Here is a 19,452-nt window from a genome sequence, read left to right on the forward strand (position 1 = left end):
TGGGATGAAGACTAAATGTTGTCAGCCAGTGTAAACAAACATGCCAGCGTTAGGCTAGCTAACCTGCGTTAGCCCTGGAAACCCCTAACTGAGCGTTTTCTTCTATTTAAGTCATTCTTTTCTCTTCTGAACGACCTCGTGCTATTTTGTGACCGACAATGTGACTGTATCTTTATGATAACAGCGGCGTATGGTCTGTACAGATAACTTTTCCCAGCTATTCTTGCTTGTTTATGTCCAAAAATAAACGCTGAGGCGAATTTGGGAGAATTAGACCAACGTTAACGGTGTTTGATTGAAACGGCCACGAGATGGAGACAGAGAAAACGTTCAATTTAGCGCCTTCGTGGACTAAAATAGGAGACGTTTTATTATAATATAGCTTAGTGAACTTGCGTTTAACAGACATTGGGGAAGAAACAGCCCACTCGTTCAGAGTAAGAACGTGACTGCATGAAATATGCGTGCTTTGGCTTATTAAGCCAGGCTTAATGTCAAGGGTATTTGTGGTGTGGCTCTGTGCTCCCTGCAACTTAGATTTTGTCAGCGTTTAGTGCTTCATTCAGCTATTTTTAAAAGTGCCACATACAACTTGTGCCTGAAAACTCCACCAGGAGGCGATATTGAGCTGCTGAACCTCATCTCCCATCTGGTCTAGAGAAGGATAACCCAGCTTGTCTTCTAATTCTGTCAAAGTGACAATTTGGGGTTGTGTTCTGCATACTGCATGCCCGTCTTCTTCATGTATTATGTGTGGTTTGGGTTTAGTGGCATACTGCAGCGACAGACACACAGAGGCATGTTTGTTTAGTCCTTATGGCCTTAGGCTATTTACTACATGGCAAGGCTTATTGTCAGGGCTTGAGGGCTTCAGCGTGGTGAAAAGGCAGCCCGAGCGCTGAAGGCTGAAACAGTTAAGGGAGAAAAGATAAAGTTAAGGAGAATGACCAATGACGCCGGTGACACGTATACATTTATCTGGTGCTCAACCTGGATAATGGTGCCTTTGGTTTGCTGCGAATGTGCCTGTGGGAGAATGTGTCAGGATAATGTAGCCTAAAGAAAGTCGAGGAACAGTAGGATGCCGTGCTATTTTTACTGCGGAAAGCTGCCATATAGCAGCAGAGACCTCTTTTGACCCTCGCAGCCGGAAACTGTGTCACGCATTTGTATCCGTCAGTCCTTTGCTCTCGCTGGTTTCCTGGATCTCACAGTCCGGCTCTTTTTCTCACACAGGAAGTGTATTCTCCAGTGGTTCTCGCCGACAGTGGCAGGTTACATGCAAGGATGTGCTTGTACAGCATCCCTCTTCATCCCTTAGATGTTTTTATGAGCTGTGTTCTGGGATGTATCATGGACAAAAGACTCTACATTGCCTTTTTTTTCCGCCTCACCGTTCCTTTTGGTCTCCAAACAGGGCGTCAGTATCGTGCTGTCATGCTCCAGCGCATAGCTTTGCCCACATGCCACAGGAGGGCTGAACAGTGTATCATTCCTTAATCGTTATCGTGATATCGGCCTTTGCAATACAGATACCGCAAAGCGTCCAAAATGTAACTGAGCTGGCTAACTTGATCAGGAAATTTTAACTGATTGAAATTCTTTATCTTTTGTTCCTTCTTTTAATCCTTTTTTCATTTCATACAGCTCCTAAAGTATAAGCCTAACACTTTTGATACTGGAACTAAAGAAAGCTGAAGTTCAAATAAATAAACAGTAGATCTGCTCACTGCTGCCCTCTAAAAGTGCCATAGCACCAATCAGAAGGTAGAGCTTTTGTTGTTTCCTTAAGGGGCAGCACGGCGGCACGGTGGGTAGCGCTCTCGTCTCACAGTAAGAAGGGTGCGATTCATGTGGAGCATGAATAATTGTTTGCTTGGGTTTCGTCCGGGTTCCTCCGGGTTCTCCGGTTTCCTCCCACAGTCCAAAGACATGCAGTCATGTCTCCCCGTGTCTGCATGGGTTTTCTCCGGGTTCTCCGGGTTCCTCCCACAGTCCAAAGACATGCAGTCATGTCTCCCCGTGTCTGCGTGTGTTTCCTCTGGGTTCTTCGGTTTCCTCCCACAGTCCAAAGACATGCAGTCATGTCTCCCCGTGTCTGCGTGGGTTTTCTCCGGGTTCTCCGGGTTCCTCCCACAGTCCAAACACATGCAGTCAGGCTGATTGGACATGCTAAGTTAGTAAATAGGGTGTGAGTGAATGTGTGTGTCTGTCTGCCCTGTGATGGACTGGCGACCTGTCCAGGGTGTATCCTTCCTTCCACCCAATGACTGCTGGGATCCAGCTCCCTCCACAACCCAGAAGGATAAGTGGCGTATAATATGTTTTTGTGTGTGTGTGTGTGTGTGTGTGAGTGTTTCCATAACACTCATGATGTGTTTCAATAAGGGTGTGTTGGGACTGGGCAGGTTTGACTGGATTACTGCGGTTTATTACAGCAAGTTAAAACACTCTAATAACCAAATAAGTGGGTTTGTATTAAATTGTATTACACCAGCAGATGAAAACACACCCAATTCTCATTCTGTTTGTTATGATCGCAAAAGTGAATAACTGGAAAATAAATGCGATCAGAATTATTTAATAACTGACCTGCCCCAAATCAGTGTGTAAGCTGTGAATTCCGACCAATCACAGATGTTCTTTGGGTGTTTGGAAGAGTCAGGGCGTTTGCATAATACAACAAGCATAAATAATTGTTGTCAAAAATAATGCAGGCCAGTCCTGAACGGATGTTTTCTCAGCATATTGGAAGGCATATCACAATCGGAGTATGTAGCAGTGTAACTACACTATGGAATTTTGTCCATATCAGCTCTAATCGGAATATCAGAACTGTTGCCTTCATTTCCACTCTAAACACAGCCTTTCCTTTGCTAGAGTGATAGTTAGCTCTATTTGGGAATAGTTTGAAGTTGTGTGACTGCTTTTTTTTCCTCTAAATTTGCAATATTTATTGCAACAACCTCAAATATCACAATGTGACTTTTATTCCCAGTATCATTCAACCCTATGACGGATAAACACTCATAGCCAGCTTCCCATGTGCTGGAAATGATGCTGGTTACTCCGTATATTTCCTGCACATCAAAGTCACGTTCCTCCGAATATCAGCAGGGTGAAATCTTAAGGCAATCGTTGTGGTGTAAAAATGAACTCCCGGGGGGAATTTGATCAGTGCTTGGCTTGATAAACAGCGACCGTTGTTGATAGCAAAACTTATCAGCTTCTCATCTCTCTGATATAACTGGAGCTGCCCCTCAGATTGTGCTGGGTGAATCAGCTATGCAATTTTGTTCAGCTAATTGAATTTAGTGAGGCTGCTATGGATTAAAAGATGGCTTCTCTCTCCCTCCCTCCCTCTCTCTCTCTCTCTCTCTTTCTTTCTTTCCCTCTCTCTCTTTTTTCACCTGCCTCTGAGAGCTTGTGTTAAAGAACTGATTTCATGGATTGATTCAGCCAACCAGAGGGAGAGGGCGCAGTAGAGCGGATCCAGCAGACGCTCTGGCCGTCGCTGTTAGAGGGCCAGCTTGTAAGAAATTGAATAGTGTGTTCAGCAGTGACCAGATAGGCAAACAAAAGAGCGAGAATGGAGTGCCAGAAAAGGGAATTGAACAAAATAGCCACTGGCTAAAATCTGTCTGTGTCTTAAATTGCCCATAAAAGTTTTTGTTGGTTGTGAAGTTTTGAAACTAGATTGCTCAGGAGTCTTTGAAGACTTCTGTGTGCGTCAAAATTGTGCATCCACGCTGTTGAAAAGAAAGAATGAAACTTTAATTTCACTTTGTGTCTACAAACACTCACACATCTCACTTACAAACATGGTTCTTTTGGGAACCATAAGTGGCTGTTCTGTGGTACCAAAGAACCCTTTATTTTTTGCAGTATTCCACCTTGGAAAGGTGATTGTGCTTTCTTTGGAAAGTTCCAGGCTGCCTGCGAGTTGTTTTTTTGAAAGTTTTACATAAGCTGTTCCATTAGGAATAGTCCTTCTAGGTGGAGGTCTGATGTATAGCTCTTAGCCATCTGATCATTAGTTTCCATGCATATGTAATAGGCTGATGATGGAGTGAAATCCTTTTGACTTTGGCACGATTCAAACAGCAGCACTAAAGTCAAGGGACAGAACCCGCAAGTCATTCGCTACCATCAGAACAAAACCTTGTATCTCCATTTTTGTCGTTTTTCAGGTTTTGACAGGATCTGAAAGTATGCATTGTCCTTTACATTGTGTGTAATTTTCATGATGAAAGGACTGAAAGAAACGACCCAAAATTAATGGGGAAAAATTCTAGTTCCATTAGCTTACATTAAAAGAAAAGCAGGTTTTTTCCTTCTGTAAATTTACCATTTTGGAGACTCGAGGTTTTGTTCTGACAACAGCTCATTGTGAATGACCCTCTGTTCTTCAGGTTTTGCAAGAATTTAATGTAGTCAGGCTCTGCTCGTCCTATAGAAGGCCACTGTGGGTGTCGTTGTGCTATTGTGACAATGTCATGTCTCATTTGCCTGGCATGCAGGAAATATGTTAAAACATGTTTGGAGTCTTCCAATGAGAAATGTATTGAAGCAGAATCTGTCCCTAGTTATTTTTAAGGGCAACCCAGAGAACCAAACATCGGTGCCAAAACTGAGCGCAAAACGATGCATAAATCTGTTCATGTGGAAATATCAAGCTATCAGTATTCAGACGAGGGCGTTTGAATGCTGTTAGATTGAAAGTGTTGCAATCCAACTTTTCTATCTTGCACTTTTGCTGCCAAGGATGCATTTCTTATTCTGTTGTTTTTTGCTGAAGTTAAGCTGGCCTGAAATCAGTAGTTGTTTTGTGGTTAATGCTTAATATAAGGATTTATAAGGATTATATCAATAAAAGGGTTATTCGCTAAATAACAAAGCTAAGAGAAAACTATCCTAACCCTTGTATGATGTTGATGTGTTTGTTACTCAGTGTTCTGGTGGACCCACCACATTATTGTTTTTTAAATCAATACAGTCAGAACAGTTTATATAAAAACATCACATATCACAAATGGACAGCGTAGGGTTCTCCTTTAGCAGCTGTAGCCAGTCAGCAGCCTGTCCATGTTGTCCACCCTCACACACACACACACACACACACACACACACACACACACACACACACACACACACACACTAACAGCAGGCCATGTAGGAGGAGAACAGAGTGAAGGACACAGCATCCCCACACTTTCACTCCCCGTGGGTTCAGCCCAACACCACATGTCTAATATAAATGTGTGGGGGGTGAACAGAGTGAAGGCACTGCAAATGGGTTATTTTATATGTTCTTCACAGAAAATGAGCAAAAACCAAGAATCTGAGGTTAAAATAATAATAAATTGCATCATTTTTTTCTTTTGGTAAACAGCCCCACCAACATTTTTTCATTTTGGGGCCCACAGACCCACCAACACCACGCAAGGGTTAAACAGTCTTGATGTTTTAGTATTTTGGAAGCGAATCCACTTAGTTCCTTTCAAGCATCATAAACATGGTGATGGTCTTCTCCAGTATATTTGCCATAAGCTCATGACACAAGTGCCTTCATGATTCTTTCTACATGCCCAACAAGTGAAATATTATATCGCTCACCAAAGTCTCAATGTGGTCCTTTATGATTGGAATCAAAAACTTTGTGGAAAAAGAAGCATTTTTGGTAACATCACTGTAACCTAAGAAAGTAAAGGAGACTGTGTGTTTGTACATAGCAAATCACTCTTCCTTCCCCGCTGTGCCCACTGTAGGACTGAAGAGAATACGTAATCCAGATCGAATGTACAGAACTGCCGTTGGCTACGCCGGCCACGCTCCTCCTAAGGGTGTCAGCGATGACACAGACACCAACAGTAAGAGAGCTGGCTCACTTCCACATCGCATCCCTTAAAGCGACAGTTCAGATAAAAGCTCATTTTAAGCAGTTTTCCATATACCCCAAATGTATTCGATCAGCCAAGACATGTTTGGTGTCTGAAGTTTGCTTCGTTAATTTCGCACTGGAGCTATGAGGCTAATGTAGCTAAGAAGTAATGGGGGCTTATGACAATCAATTAGCACTTAAATTATCACAGACTCGCCTCAAACTGAGCTAGTAATCTTTAGTAGACTCGCTTATGAGGCGTCTGAGACTGTACCACATACTGTAAAAGCATCTATAAAAGCAAAACTGTGTTGCATAGCTAACCACAGTGGTGAAGCCTGAATTATACATTGATAATTCATGTTATAAAGTGTCAGAATTACTTAACAACTCAATGCAGTTTAAGGCAAATGTCTGATGATTTAGGCATGTCGTTTGCATGATGTTAATTGGCAGGTATAAGTCATAAGCTTACTTTTTCACTGCACTTTTCACCTTGTAGATCCAGTGGAAAAACTAAAGAAGCAAACTTGAGAAGCAAAACGTGACGGCTGATTAACTACATTTAGGGTGAGGGAGTAACTGTAAATTAGATATTGCTTGTCAGACTGCTGCTTTAAAATAACAGCCTGCTCCGCATTCATTTGCCCATTCACCCATTTGCTAATCCTCTCATTCTTACACTCTGATGTACTTCCATTGAGAAGTTGCTCTTGCACGTGGAGGGCGCTGAGTTAAAGTTTGCAAAAGTGCAGGTGTTTCTCTCAGCCAGTATAGCAAAATAACTGTATAACCACACTGACCGTCGCGCTAATCGTCTGGGAAAAAAAGGCAAGATGTGTTTTTAACAGCAACAGGGTGGCACAGATGTAGGTCTAATACATTTCACTGAGGTCTAGTGTTTAGCTAACAGGATCAAAGCAATGAAACAAACTCCCCCTATTATGCAGGAGCCTTGTTGAAAATAACCCCATGCTCTGTGGCTGGGTGACTTCTTTTTGGGGGGGAGGGTTGGGGTGGCGTGTGGGGTGTGTGGGGGGGGGGGGGGGGGGGGGGGGAGTGAGACAGCTCTTGGTGGATCAGCTTTAAAAAAAGCAAGCGCCTCATTCTCATTCAGCTCCATTACAGATCATGTTTATTCATGCATGGCCACGCTGCTCCGGAACGCGTGGCATATTTTTGGAAGCAGCAGCTCATTGTCATGCCTAATCAACGCACAGCGCACTTTGAGCTGAGCCTAGGCGTCGGCCCGTGTGGGTGTGAGAGCGAGTGTGTTCTGCTGGAACGCAGAGACACTGGGAGGCCGTTGTGTTATGTCCCTCTGTTTTCTCTCTCTCTCTCTCTCTCTCTCTCTCTCTCTCTCTCTCTCTCTCTCTCTCTCTCTCTCTCTCTCTCTCGTGCTCAATCTCCGTTCTTTTCAACACATCTTTTTTTGCCAGTTGTTCTCAGTGTTTTTACTGGGTGATCAAGACCCTTCCAAGAGGCACCTGTTCAACGAGCACACTCAGAAACTAGAGGTGCACTGAGTCAGGATTTTCCTGTTTGTTTATAGCCAAATTGGCTGACGATCGACTGTTTGGCCGTATTATATTTCACTGTATTTTATTTATGTGTGTGTTAAAATACTCGAAGCTCATGCTGTGTAAGTTAAGCAAATTTATGAATCACAGTAATTCTAGTACTTTTATTAGCCAAAGTTACAATATAAATAACATTATTGGCTCTTTATTTAGCATCAGACAATATTTACGTCATGAAAATGCAACAAGATTAAATGATTAAATACGACGTTGCGCATTTAACAATCAGGCATCCCTGTCAGAAACTGCTGATTCTGTTGTGTTAAAGCTAATAGAAGGATTTTGGCTTATGGGACTAAATCAGCTTTATAAAAGCAACTTTTGAGACACACACTGAATAACAAGTCATTTTGAAATGATTTCAGTGTAAAAACTCTCCCTCTCTCTTGCTCTCTTTCTCACTGTCTCTGTCGCAACACTTCTTTTTTCCCCCGTGTTTTTCTCTTATGGTTTTCACCAAGTCATCAAGGCCCTTTCCAAGGTGCTCGGTCTCCGTTCTTCTCACCACTTCTTTTTTTTTTTCAGTTGTTCTCAGTGTTTTTACTGAGTGATCAAGACCGTTCCATGGGGCACGAGTCAGGAATTTTTAATGGCCGATTCCCGTTTCTTCATAGCCAGATTGGCTGATGCTTCATTGTTTGTTTGGATGTTTGTATTATATTTTATTGTATTTTATTTATATGTGTGTTTTTTGAAATACCTGAAGCTCACGCTGTGTCAGTTAAGCAAACTCATGAATCGCAGTAATGCCAGTACTTTTTATTACCCAAAGTCGCAATATAAATAAAATTATTGGCTCTTTAATTGGCATTTGAAATTATGTACGTCATGAAAATCAAACTCCAAAATCAATTTAATAAATTTGCAGACGGCTTGTTCTAATCAGGCCTCCTTGTCAGAAGCGGCTGATTCTGTTGTGTCAGTGCTGATGTTCAGCAGGCTTGAGATCAAATGTTTGTAAGATGATACAAGAATTTCAGTATGTGGTCCTACATCAATGCGAAAAATCAGCTTTTGTGACACGCACTGAAAAACCAAGAGCAGAAAACTGATTACACATCTTTAGTAATTCTGAAATGATTACAGTGTTGCCTCTGTATAAAAACTCATATGTCCCTGTGTTCTCTCCCTCTCTCTTGCACTCTCTCTCTCCCTCACTGTCTCTGTCTCAACACCTCTTTTCTCCTGTTTTTCTCTCATTGTTTTCACCAAGTGATCAAGGCCCTTTCTAAGAGGCACTTGTTTAATGAACATGCTCAGAAGCGGTAGATTCTGTTGTTTCTGCGCTGAAGTTAAGCTAGCCTGAGATCAGTTGTTGTTTCTTGGTTGATGGTTAATATAAAGATTTGAGTAGGAGGTTTCGAGCTGGTTTTACATCAGTGTTAAAAAATGGCAGTTTCTGACAGAAAAACAAAGATGGCATAGAATTAATGTTGTGTTTTCCATCTTAGTTAATGCTCACCATTTTTTAAGAACTCTACAGGTGCTTAGTGCTGTACTGGAGTGGTGTTTTGGAAGCGCAGCTCAGCTCCTCTGGGTGCGTCATGAAGGTGGTCAGCTCCTGTTAATTTGCAATAATTTTTCTTTGGGAGGCTATGTGGAATATTATTAAGATGCCATCATCTAAGAACTGAGCAGGTGCTTTTGGTTGTACCTCTGTGTCATGTCCCTCTCTTCTCCTGCTTTTTCTCTGCTGTTTCTGTCTCACTTCTTTTTTCCAGGTGTTTTAACTAAGTGATCAAGAACGTTTCCAAGAGGCACTTGCTTAATGAACAGGCTCAGAAACAGTGGATAAGTAATGGGGGCTCTGTTGCCCGGTTGTTGCAGGCTCGACAGTGTAATTAGCAGCTGGACAGATACATGCCTGCTCTGTTTTTTGTTTGGCTGTTGGGGACTAAGCTGAGTTTAAGGCTTAATTGTTGGGCTTCCAAACCAGCAGGATGTGGGTTTAAGGCCCACACAGAGATGCTGCAGTGTTTAGACTCTCTTGGTGGAGTCATTTCTTTGTGTATTTACTGAAGATAATCCATCGATTATGTGTTGATTGCCAGCGCCATTGCATTGGTCTATAGCTCTTCTGCATATTTTTTTCTGAAATACAAGCTGAATATGAACTGCTAATCCCTGGGCATTAGTATGAATATGTGGATGAAAGAGACTGGAGCCCCAGCCGTCCTGTACAAGGACCCCATTTCAGCCTGGTTCTTTGCTTTGTTGAACCAAGAAGAGCTGTGGAAGCCAACTGGGACAGAACCAGTGCGTCAGAGCAGACTAATTGGGAAGAATCCTGGTCTTCTGTCCCCCTCCTTCTCCTGCTCTTCGCTCTTTTTACTCGACCAATGGAAATCCCCAGACAAGCTACACCCAGTTTTTAAAGCAGCCATGCTGCACCATCTTTTTGCAGTCACATTTTTACGTTTTTTTCTGTATATGTGCTTTTAGTTTTTGCCAGACCTTCTCTCAGACCAGCATTATGCCATTAGATACAGTAGACCGATCTTCTCCTCTCTGCGTTCGTTTTTTCTATTATTCCCATATTTTCTGGGACAAGAGTCACAAGACGAGATGAAGTTGGCCCCCGGAGACTACGAGGAGAGTCAGCGCTTTTCTTACTTCAATGCAAGGATGACAGCACATTAATTTGCTCTTTCTTGTATCAAACCTAATATCCCATTGCTCCAATGTTTTATCAGCCATGGCTTTATTTTCAGAAATGCAATAGCAATTAAGAGCAAACTCTTCGCCTCAAAGATCGTCAAAATTGAGGAGAAAGATAGCATTAATTGAGATGCTGAGAATAATCAAAGGATTTATTCAGAGTGGAGGGAAACAGATGATAGACTAAAGCGTTCTGCTCAAAGCTGGAGCGAAGGAATGGGTGGGTAGCTAGGCTATGTTATGTTTCCAATCAAGGTTGAGGTTATCAGCTGCAACCTTCCGTAATAGGCTGACTTGAACCTGGCGAAGCTCTGTGCTGCCGTTCCCATCTCTCGCTATCAAAACAGTTGGCAGCACGCAGTTGAATGTTAGGTGTATAGTGACATCCTACATTGCTGAGGCTTGTACTCTACCTAACAGTCCTGTTTCATCTCTGTTTTGTCACAGTGAACTCCTCTCTTTCCCTTCACCCTACATTAACTTGCAACCCAAGGCAACAACACTAGTTCTTCTTCAGCGTCTGTAGCGTATTCATGGTAGAGGAGGCCAATGTGATCTGACATTTATAATATCAAAATCTTTTCCTCTGTCCAAACAATGACATGATAGCACAATACACACAACAACAGCAGCAACAACAGTTAAAATATTAATAACAGCAATTAGAGTTGTCACCGTTGATTGTGTTAGTTATTGAGGAATCGGCTGATCATTTTTGATGCTTAATCGAATAATTGAGTTTGAAAAAAAGACTGAACAATGAAAATGAACTAATGAACATGGCTCAAGATTCCACGAGATGAACTAGAAAGACTTTCATGTAAAGTATATCACTGTTGTTGGAGCAAAACCTTGTATCTCCAAAATGGTAACTTTACAAGGGAAGGAAAAAAGATACTTTACTTTTAGTGTAAGTCAATGGAACCAGAATTTTTTCCAAACCATTTTGGGCCTTTCTTTTGGTCCATACATCATGACATTTACATACAATGTAAAGAACAACAAGCATTTTCATGTTATTTAAAAAACAGAAAAACGTCAAAAATGGAGTTACAAGATTTTGTTCAGACAGCAGCGACATACGTAAAAATTTTATGTGGCATTAAATGTACAGTACTGTGCAAAAGTCTTAGGCACCCAAGACACATTAAAATCTATTTATTTGTGTAGTTTGTGTTTATTATATATTTTTATATTATTATTATTATTATTATTATTATTATTATATTATTAATATTTGAATAAACAATGTATAGAATATTGTATAATATAAAAATGTATAGAATATTAATTAATAGTGATTTTATATATATATATATATATATATATATATATATATATATATATATATATATATATATACAGTGATTTTCTGGATGTGAGTGTGTTTGTTTAACCATTTCCAAGCCTCTCCTCGAGGAGGCCCAGTATTATATGTAGTTAAAAAGCAGCTCCTGGTTTGACCAATATATTAACGAGTCTCTGTGGCGGCTGTGAAGGTGTCGAGGAAAAATATGGACCCAAGAAATTCTTGTTACTTTTTATTGTTTTTATGTTTATTTGAATTATAAATACGACTTTATTCTAATGTATATTGTGATAAACTCACTGCTGAGGTCAACTGTTTAAAAATTTGCTCAGATGCCTAAAACTTTCACACAGTACTGTATATAAATGGGTGTGTCCATCAGGGTGTAGCCTGAGAAAATAGAAATCAGTAGGAGAATTTAAATACCCTTAAATGCATTATTAATTGCCACCTGATCACTCTGATTGATTGAGAAGGTCAATCTTAATCTTTAAACCAAGTAGTCTTGTTTTGTGTTGTGAATCTGGTATGCGTTTTTTGTCATGATACTGTAAATACTTGTGCTATGTTGTGCGTTAGCTCACTTTTTGTTGAGTAATAATTATTAAAGTTGCTCATGTTTAATTCATGTAGGGGTGGGGCTTATCACAGTGTCCACAATATGCTCCATATTTTGGGACGTCACATTGTTATTCACTTTTATACGACTGTACGTCCTACCCCTAATTCATGGGTAGTTTTAAAGCAGGAAAACATTATGTCCAACTGTCCAGGAGACAATCGGAGAGTGTCAGTAGGCCTGTGGTATGAAGCCAAGGCCTGTCATGAAACACTCTGATAGAAAGAGCGATTGAGGTAGAGATAGCGAGAGAGGAGAGGACAGATTGTTCACCAGCCGTCTAAAGTGCATTTGGTATGCATAGCTTAGCTCTTTATCCATTTGTATTCATACACTCATTTGCATGATTGAGTCCATGTGTATTTGAACATTCTCATATCCTCTGTTTTGTTTATGTCTCTGAATGCATCTGTTAGTGAATGCCGCTCGGATTTACTTATTTGTCTTAAGTGTTCAAGCGTAAGAAGTGTCTCGGACCCATCCTCGTCCTTGTTCGCTCAGGTGAACGCCATTTCTAGCTCGAATTAAGCTCAGAAACTGCTACAGTCTGATCCCATGTGTAGGACTGTGTGTACCTTCTGCAGTCGCCTTATAAAAGATTTTGTTTCATAGACTGGCGCAATTAATTTCTGTGTTATCACCGGATATTCAATTAATACAAACTCGGCCAGTTACGTCCCCAGTGCTTGCACAGTTAATGCCTTCGGTTCAGTATCGCCCAGATTGGAGGCTGATTGGGGTTTTGCAACAAACATTGAACCAGTTATTCCAAGTTGTGTGCTGCATTTTGATGACGGCACCAGAGGAAAAGCTCCTAATTAAGACTTCTCCTATGGTGGCGTGAGGTTTGTAGTATAGGATTTTGAAGAAGTTTTTAAAAAGTAAAATCTTCCTAACACCATCAGACAGATTCCTTCGCTTAGATGACAGCGGCATTCATTTCACTTTAATGTGCAAAAAAACAAGCACAGTGAAACTTAGCATTTAAGCTCAGTGGCTGTAAACAAGATATTCATTGCCCAAATGCCAGATAGCTATCTGGCAAGTGATCTATTGAAAGACGCAGATGTGGTCGCTGATGGTAATGGAGGAGGGAGTCAATAAAGGAGCTGTATTATTACGGAGAACAATAGAGCAATCACCGCTTTGATTGGTATTGATCTTGGAGTGAGAGGGCGAACTGAAATTGAAACTGACCAGCATGACCTGAGGCACATTTGAATCAGAAAAGGGGTAAAACAGCATTCGAAATGATGTCATGGTCATACCCGTAAGGACACAGGCCTTTAACTGTGCACCCACTTTAAAATAACACATCATTCTCAGTTAACTCGAAATGTGAATGAATGTCACTGCAATTCCCGTCGGGGAGGGCGAAAGATATCTATCATTTTCCCTTTCATTCTTTTAACTACATCCACGCTTCTTTACGGTCAAGCTGCCACCGTAACTTTGACGACATGGATTATTATCTGACAACTATGGCTCTCATTCAAGCGTGGCCCATCATGACGGCTTTTGCATATGGCCTAGTCCCCAATAAAGCCGCCAATGTCAGACTGTATTCAACAGCCTTGCTCAAAATGCATATCGCAGCAAGCAATCTATAGTAAAGTTAAAAAAGAGTATCCCATCACCAAGGCACAAAGACAGGAGGACACTATCGATTTGAGATGTGTTTTTGTCAGCCCTCTTTATCCCTCTCTAAAACAAGCTTTGTTCTGCTCTCTGGAGTGATGCCTGCTCAAGCCGCCATGACAGATACAGTAAAACAGCCGCACGCAGCCAAACCTTTTAAAGACCGGCCAATAAGCCCCAGATTAGCGCCCAGATCCAGATGCTTTTCTAACCCTTAGAGGCCTAGAGGATGACCAGACTAGAGGTCACCATATCTGTCCCTGCTGACTCTTCCCTTTACCCAAAGATGTGGGTACAGAATCACCGTCACCTTCCATCCTTCTTGGATCCTCAGACAGCTCCGAGACTATTTCTAGCCAGGGACTCAATCCAAGCTCCATGACCTTGAAAGAATTCACTGCTAAATCAATTTGACTGACATAGTCCAAGTCTTTGAGTCGTTACTAATTCAATAGAAATTTCATTGTTCACAGCTTTGAAGAAAGTGTTTTTTATAGAGTTCAGAATATAGACTGGGTTGCCGTTTTCTGTCCACCTACTTTATACCTGCATCCACTGGCCATTTTATCAGAAACACATACAAAACAGGTGCACTTTACTGACTGCAGCCCATTTGTTGCTGCATAGTTTAGCAGCCCTGCTCTAGTCTGGAAAGAGACCACCACAGGACCACTGGTGAACAGATATTATTTGTGTGGTGGGTCTTTCTCAGCTCAGTAGGGATATTAACACAGTAGTAGCGTGGTACTGTGGCTCACCACCCAAAAATATCCAGGAAAAGTGACCAGTCTGGCCAGAAAATTGGTAACTGATGAAGTTTCTATATTAACAAGGTAGGTGAGGCTAAAGTTGGTGTTCATTGTTTAATGTTTATTTAATGGGGCAGATTCATAAGCATAGAATATTTTACAAGAGCAACGTGACGCCATATATCATAACATTATTAGCTACACAGTAATTTGCAAAGTTTGTACCTACATCAGCTTTTAAAATCAGATTTTAAAAAGACTTTATACATGAATACTCTATACCTGTAAAATGATTGTACTCATACAGTCTTTAAAGTTTAACCCTTAAAGTGGCTATTAAGTATAAACTTTTTAAAAACGTTTTTTATATATTTTATTTTTACTATGTAGCATGTACATATATGAAATACACAGCATTTAGATAGGAATCAAAACACATAACCTGGAAACTGGATGCCTATGAGTATGTCATTATTGTAATGTATTCAAGAATGTAAATAACCGTTTTAATGCTTGGATTTTGTTAATCTTCACAGCACTGCACTCTAGGCAGGCTAGGTTATGCAATTAAGCAATTCAGTGATTAATTTTAGATGAATATCTGGTGCAAACGAGCCTCGGCATGTTTTTCTTTGTAGTTGTAAAGCTGGCCATCTATAACCTTTTCTGAAGTAATCTGGCATTTAGAGAGGTAGAGGGTCCAAGTGCTAGACCTCTTTCAGGGGCAAGCCCCAGCTTGATTTCACCCCTTCCCTTCTTGCCCTAGTCATTTGTGTTAGTTTAGTGAAACCTCCCTGCTGGCGTATTGCTGAGTTGCGTACAACTTATCAATAGCAGGCGGTAATTGTCAGGATGTTCAACCTTAATTCAGCTCGAAACCTTGCTTCTTTTCTTCCTTCGCACTACCTCTACCACTGCATTGTTTCCTTGTCACTGAATTATTGTAATATATGTGATAGGTGTTCAGTGGAATGAAAAATTACAGGATCTACAGTAGTGTGTGCATGCTCGCGCGTGTGTACTTGCATTATTGTCTGCCTGTCTCCATTTGCCTCACCCATAGATAACACATTGTGGGTGTGACTCACCAATGTCTGTATATTCACCTTTTGTCCTTTGGAAATTACCATATAGACAACTACACCACTGATTTTTATGCAACGTGCATGTCTCAGGGGAGGATGCGTAGGATGTCTAGCATGGAGGTTTCAATGTAGGCCCAAGTCCTGGGCCCCCGTAGAGTCCCACAACAACTAGAGGATGCTCTGCTCTCATAGCCTCGCTCATATCAAAGCTTCAGCCGCTCCCACTGAGAAAAAAAAAAAAACAACATAAAAACCTCGCTCTGCACTCGCCTCACTTTAATGAGCATCTCAGAGCTGATGTGGCTAATATGCTAGTGGAGGTAAGATACTTGAAGAAAAAGTTTATCAGCAGTGTGATGAATTAGCATGCAGGCCCATCCTTCCCCCTGGCCGCCTGGAACCGCTGTGCAATGAGCCTTTATTTCTGTCACATTAATTTTATTTGGAAAAAAACAGCGGAAAAAAATTCTAAATTTCCCCAGACGCCCCTTAATATCTGTACTGGGAGCATTAAGTGATGCTTTTCGCAGCGTTTTCTTGCTGTCTTTATTATGGAAAGTTTTATAATTAACTGACAGCTATCTCACTCGAGGATTTTGCTGAGAAGCTTTAATGCGAGCATGACAGTTTTACAGGTACAGAAAAATTAATCGGCTGATGTTGGGAATTTGCAGTGCGATTCTGCACTTTCTTTGAAATCTGACTCGAAATGAAAGTTCCATTTGAGGCACGAGTGACTATGAGATTTGATTTTCTGGAACGTTTCTCACGAGACAGATTGCGGTCCTTAGTGAAACATCTCCATAATGTGACAGATGGGAGAAAATCGATCCACCGAAATAGCCAATCAGAAGGTGACGTAATCCACCCCCCCATAACATTTACTCTTTAAGTGCGACCTACGTGATGACATTTTGTGAAGTCTACTTCATGCCGTCCTAACACTACCTTGCTCTTACCTGTCACACGGAAAGGCCCTAGATTTAGTCGACCTCTATTTGAGTAGGTCAAAGGAAAAAGGTGTTGATGCCTTTTCCAAGGTGGGACAGTTTAATGCATTTCCTCCAAAGCTCACATTCTCCAAAATGGGATCAAAAAGTCCTACAACTACACTGACCCCTGCTTAGGCTGGAGTCTGCTATATGATGAGGGAAAGGGAAGGGGAGAAATCAAATCTGTAAATGTCACCATCTCCTTATTCTTCTTAGTCTTGCTTCTCCAAATTTGCCTTTTGAAGCATTTTCCGCTCCCACTCAGTGCATTGTGCCAGACTCGAGGAGAATCATAAAAGAGTGTCCGAAGTCAGGAGATAGCAGTTTAAACCCCTGACGAAAGGTTGAAACAAAGCGCTTGCGACAGGTGAAGCACCGTGCAACAGAAAACACCATTTACAAATAAACAGATGCTAACTGAAAATGTCCGTCAGCACTGACAATTTAATGGAAAAACAGCGGCTTTCATTACAAAGTGACATGGCGCTGATGAGTTATGGAAGTCTCTGTGTCCATTCTTTTCCGTTGTTAATACAGTTCCCATGGCAGAAAGCTGGTTTTAGGCCACCCTCGTGCGTGCAAACAGTGCACCCGTGCAAAGTCGTTATGGACAGCAGATTTGCACTAATCCTCAGTAAGGACAGAGCTGCGTTGTGTTTGCCTGGACAGGACAGACACTTTGCTCAGCAGATTAGATGTACAGGATCTCATTTTTTGAGATCCGTTGTAGTATGTTTTGGCATTTTGCTCTCAACTGTGCAGCGCAGAAGGAATTAATAATGTAAAAATAATGAGAAACATGGGGAAAAAAGCATTCTCTCACATTTTTTGAGCATAATTCTTTGTAAAGGCGTTTTCTGTGGGGATTATTATCGATTTGCCTTTTTGGATTCAGCTCGGGCTGAATGTGCTGATCGCACTTCATTCTTTTTGCGTCATTGAAAAAAGGGCACAGGCTTCGCTGCCATGGTTTCCGGTCGTGCAAGGAGAATGTTCATCATGATATGTGTGGGAGAAAAGTGTTGTCTCACTGCGTAAGACATTACCGTACGACTGTTCTGTCGTCTGTGTCTGTCTTAGCTGAGATCCACAGAGATGGTGGTAGAATCTGTAGATGTCTGTTTTTTTATCTTGATGGACACTAAATTACTTTTAGAAGTTTTGTTTAAGAACAAATCATATCTGCCTTTGGTCAGTCTAGACATTAGCCACACATGAACCCTAAGTTCGCCATGCCCAGTGCCAAGTGTCAGCTAGTGGGCCATAAAGTCCCACAAGCGTTGGGTTGTAGAGCTGTGGAACTGCTTTTTCTGGAGTGATGGAACAAAATAAAATCCCCTTGAGATGAGTTAGAGTGGTGTTTATGATCAAGAATTAATCATCCAACATCATTAACTGACCTCAACATCAATAACTGACCTCAGTGGCTGAGCACAATCTAATCCTCACAGCAGTGTTCCAAAATCTTGTGTAAAGCCTTCCCAGAAGAGTAGATGGTGTTGCTGCAGCAAAGGGTGCAGCAAACTCCCTTGATTTCATAAGAAACATTGAAATAAGCTACAAACATTTGTACTCTCTTAATATTAAAGGTGCCAGAAAGGGTCCTTAAGAGTAATGCCATAGAAGAACCACTTTTGATCCACTAAAGAACCTTTCTTTCTTTGTAGAACCATGTCGTAAATGAAATATGCAAGTTTAAACCTTTTTAAAAGTTTACATAAATATTCTACACCAATCAACACTTTTCTTAGAACGCCATTTTAAAGCCAAGAACTGTTTGTGAACCTTAATTTCTATGGACCACACATAAAAATGACTCAGAAAGCACTTATGTGCTTATTTACCAGTTATAATCAACCCTAAATGATCTCATTAATCAGCACATGTCCTATTGACTGGTTTATTAAATAGAATTGTTAATTAACCTGCTTGGGATTCAATTATCGCAACCCAAATATTGCACTGCTAAACACATTTTCAGAAAAATACTAGTTTACCAAAGGACTCAGTGCCTGCAGTTGCTGACAGATATGGTGATAGACATATCAACGATCTTCATTACAACAGAATCAGAAACATTACCATTACTGAGACCTGTAGGAATCTGTTTTCAATTGGTGGAGTAATGTCCCATAGTACCTTTACCATCATACAGCGCTATTATTCATCAGTACCACCCGTTCTTCAGTCTGCTCTGTCCAGGTGACACCCTCTTCCTTATTCACTTTGCTGACCTTTATCCTTGAGCTCTGCAAACCACATCCAGCGTTCTCAGCTATAAGTTGTAAAAGCGCCCTGCAAGCTAGACTGATGCGAGCTAATGTATGTCTGTAAAGCACAAAACTAAGCCAGGACTCTCTGATCTACTTTGGGACTTTGAAGGGCAGGTTTGATGCAAATTTTCCTTCTGTTTTTCAAAGGCAAGGAAGTAATGAAAAACCCCTCTGATCAACCGTCGGACATCGGTTAGACACGGCCTGGATGCAGACGCTGCACCGGCGTTAGCATTTGATGCTGATTGGTATTCATGTAGAGACCACATGCCCCTGCTTCCAGAACACTCACTAAATAAGAAATTTGCTTTTCATCCAGGCCAGCAACATTTGAAGCATTTGAAATTGTGTATTTGCAGTATTCCTGTTAATAAATGCATGTTTAAGAAGGCCAGGCCAAATGCAAACAAAGACAGGTGACCACACACTTTTTGGGCTAACTTTAATCCACAGGAGCCAACAATAACGAAAGCATGTATCACTTATATTAGTCCTCACATGTGGCTTTGAAATCCTTTTGAAAGTGTGGCTTGTAAACTTTCAAATGATAGTAGGGACGGGGCATCCTAAAAGTGATCCTAAAAGTGATCCTAAAAGTGATCCTAAAAGAAATTTTGATATGCAGATTAGCTTCTCTCTAGCATTATACATTACCATATTAAACAACC

The 19,452-nt window shown here is 41.1% G+C and overlaps 1 protein-coding gene across 10 annotated transcripts in view; it reads left to right on the forward strand.

Moving 5' to 3' along the window:
• Positions 1-19,452, forward strand: part of LOC108441428 (calmodulin-binding transcription activator 1-like) — a 435,952-nt gene that overhangs the window by 1,766 nt on the left and 414,734 nt on the right. For 8 of the 10 annotated variants that reach the window (XM_037532059.1, XM_037532066.1, XM_037532068.1 and 5 more), the window contains exon 2: positions 5,769-5,870. The exons of the other annotated variants lie outside the window; for them this stretch is intronic. In XM_037532059.1, the coding sequence (XP_037387956.1) occupies positions 5,769-5,870 (102 nt within the window). The remainder of the gene's footprint in view (positions 1-5,768; positions 5,871-19,452) is intronic. 10 annotated transcript variants of the gene reach the window in all.

Source organism: Pygocentrus nattereri, chromosome 21 (genome assembly GCF_015220715.1).
Source record: "Pygocentrus nattereri isolate fPygNat1 chromosome 21, fPygNat1.pri, whole genome shotgun sequence".
Taxonomy (NCBI): Eukaryota; Metazoa; Chordata; class Actinopteri; order Characiformes; family Serrasalmidae; genus Pygocentrus; species Pygocentrus nattereri.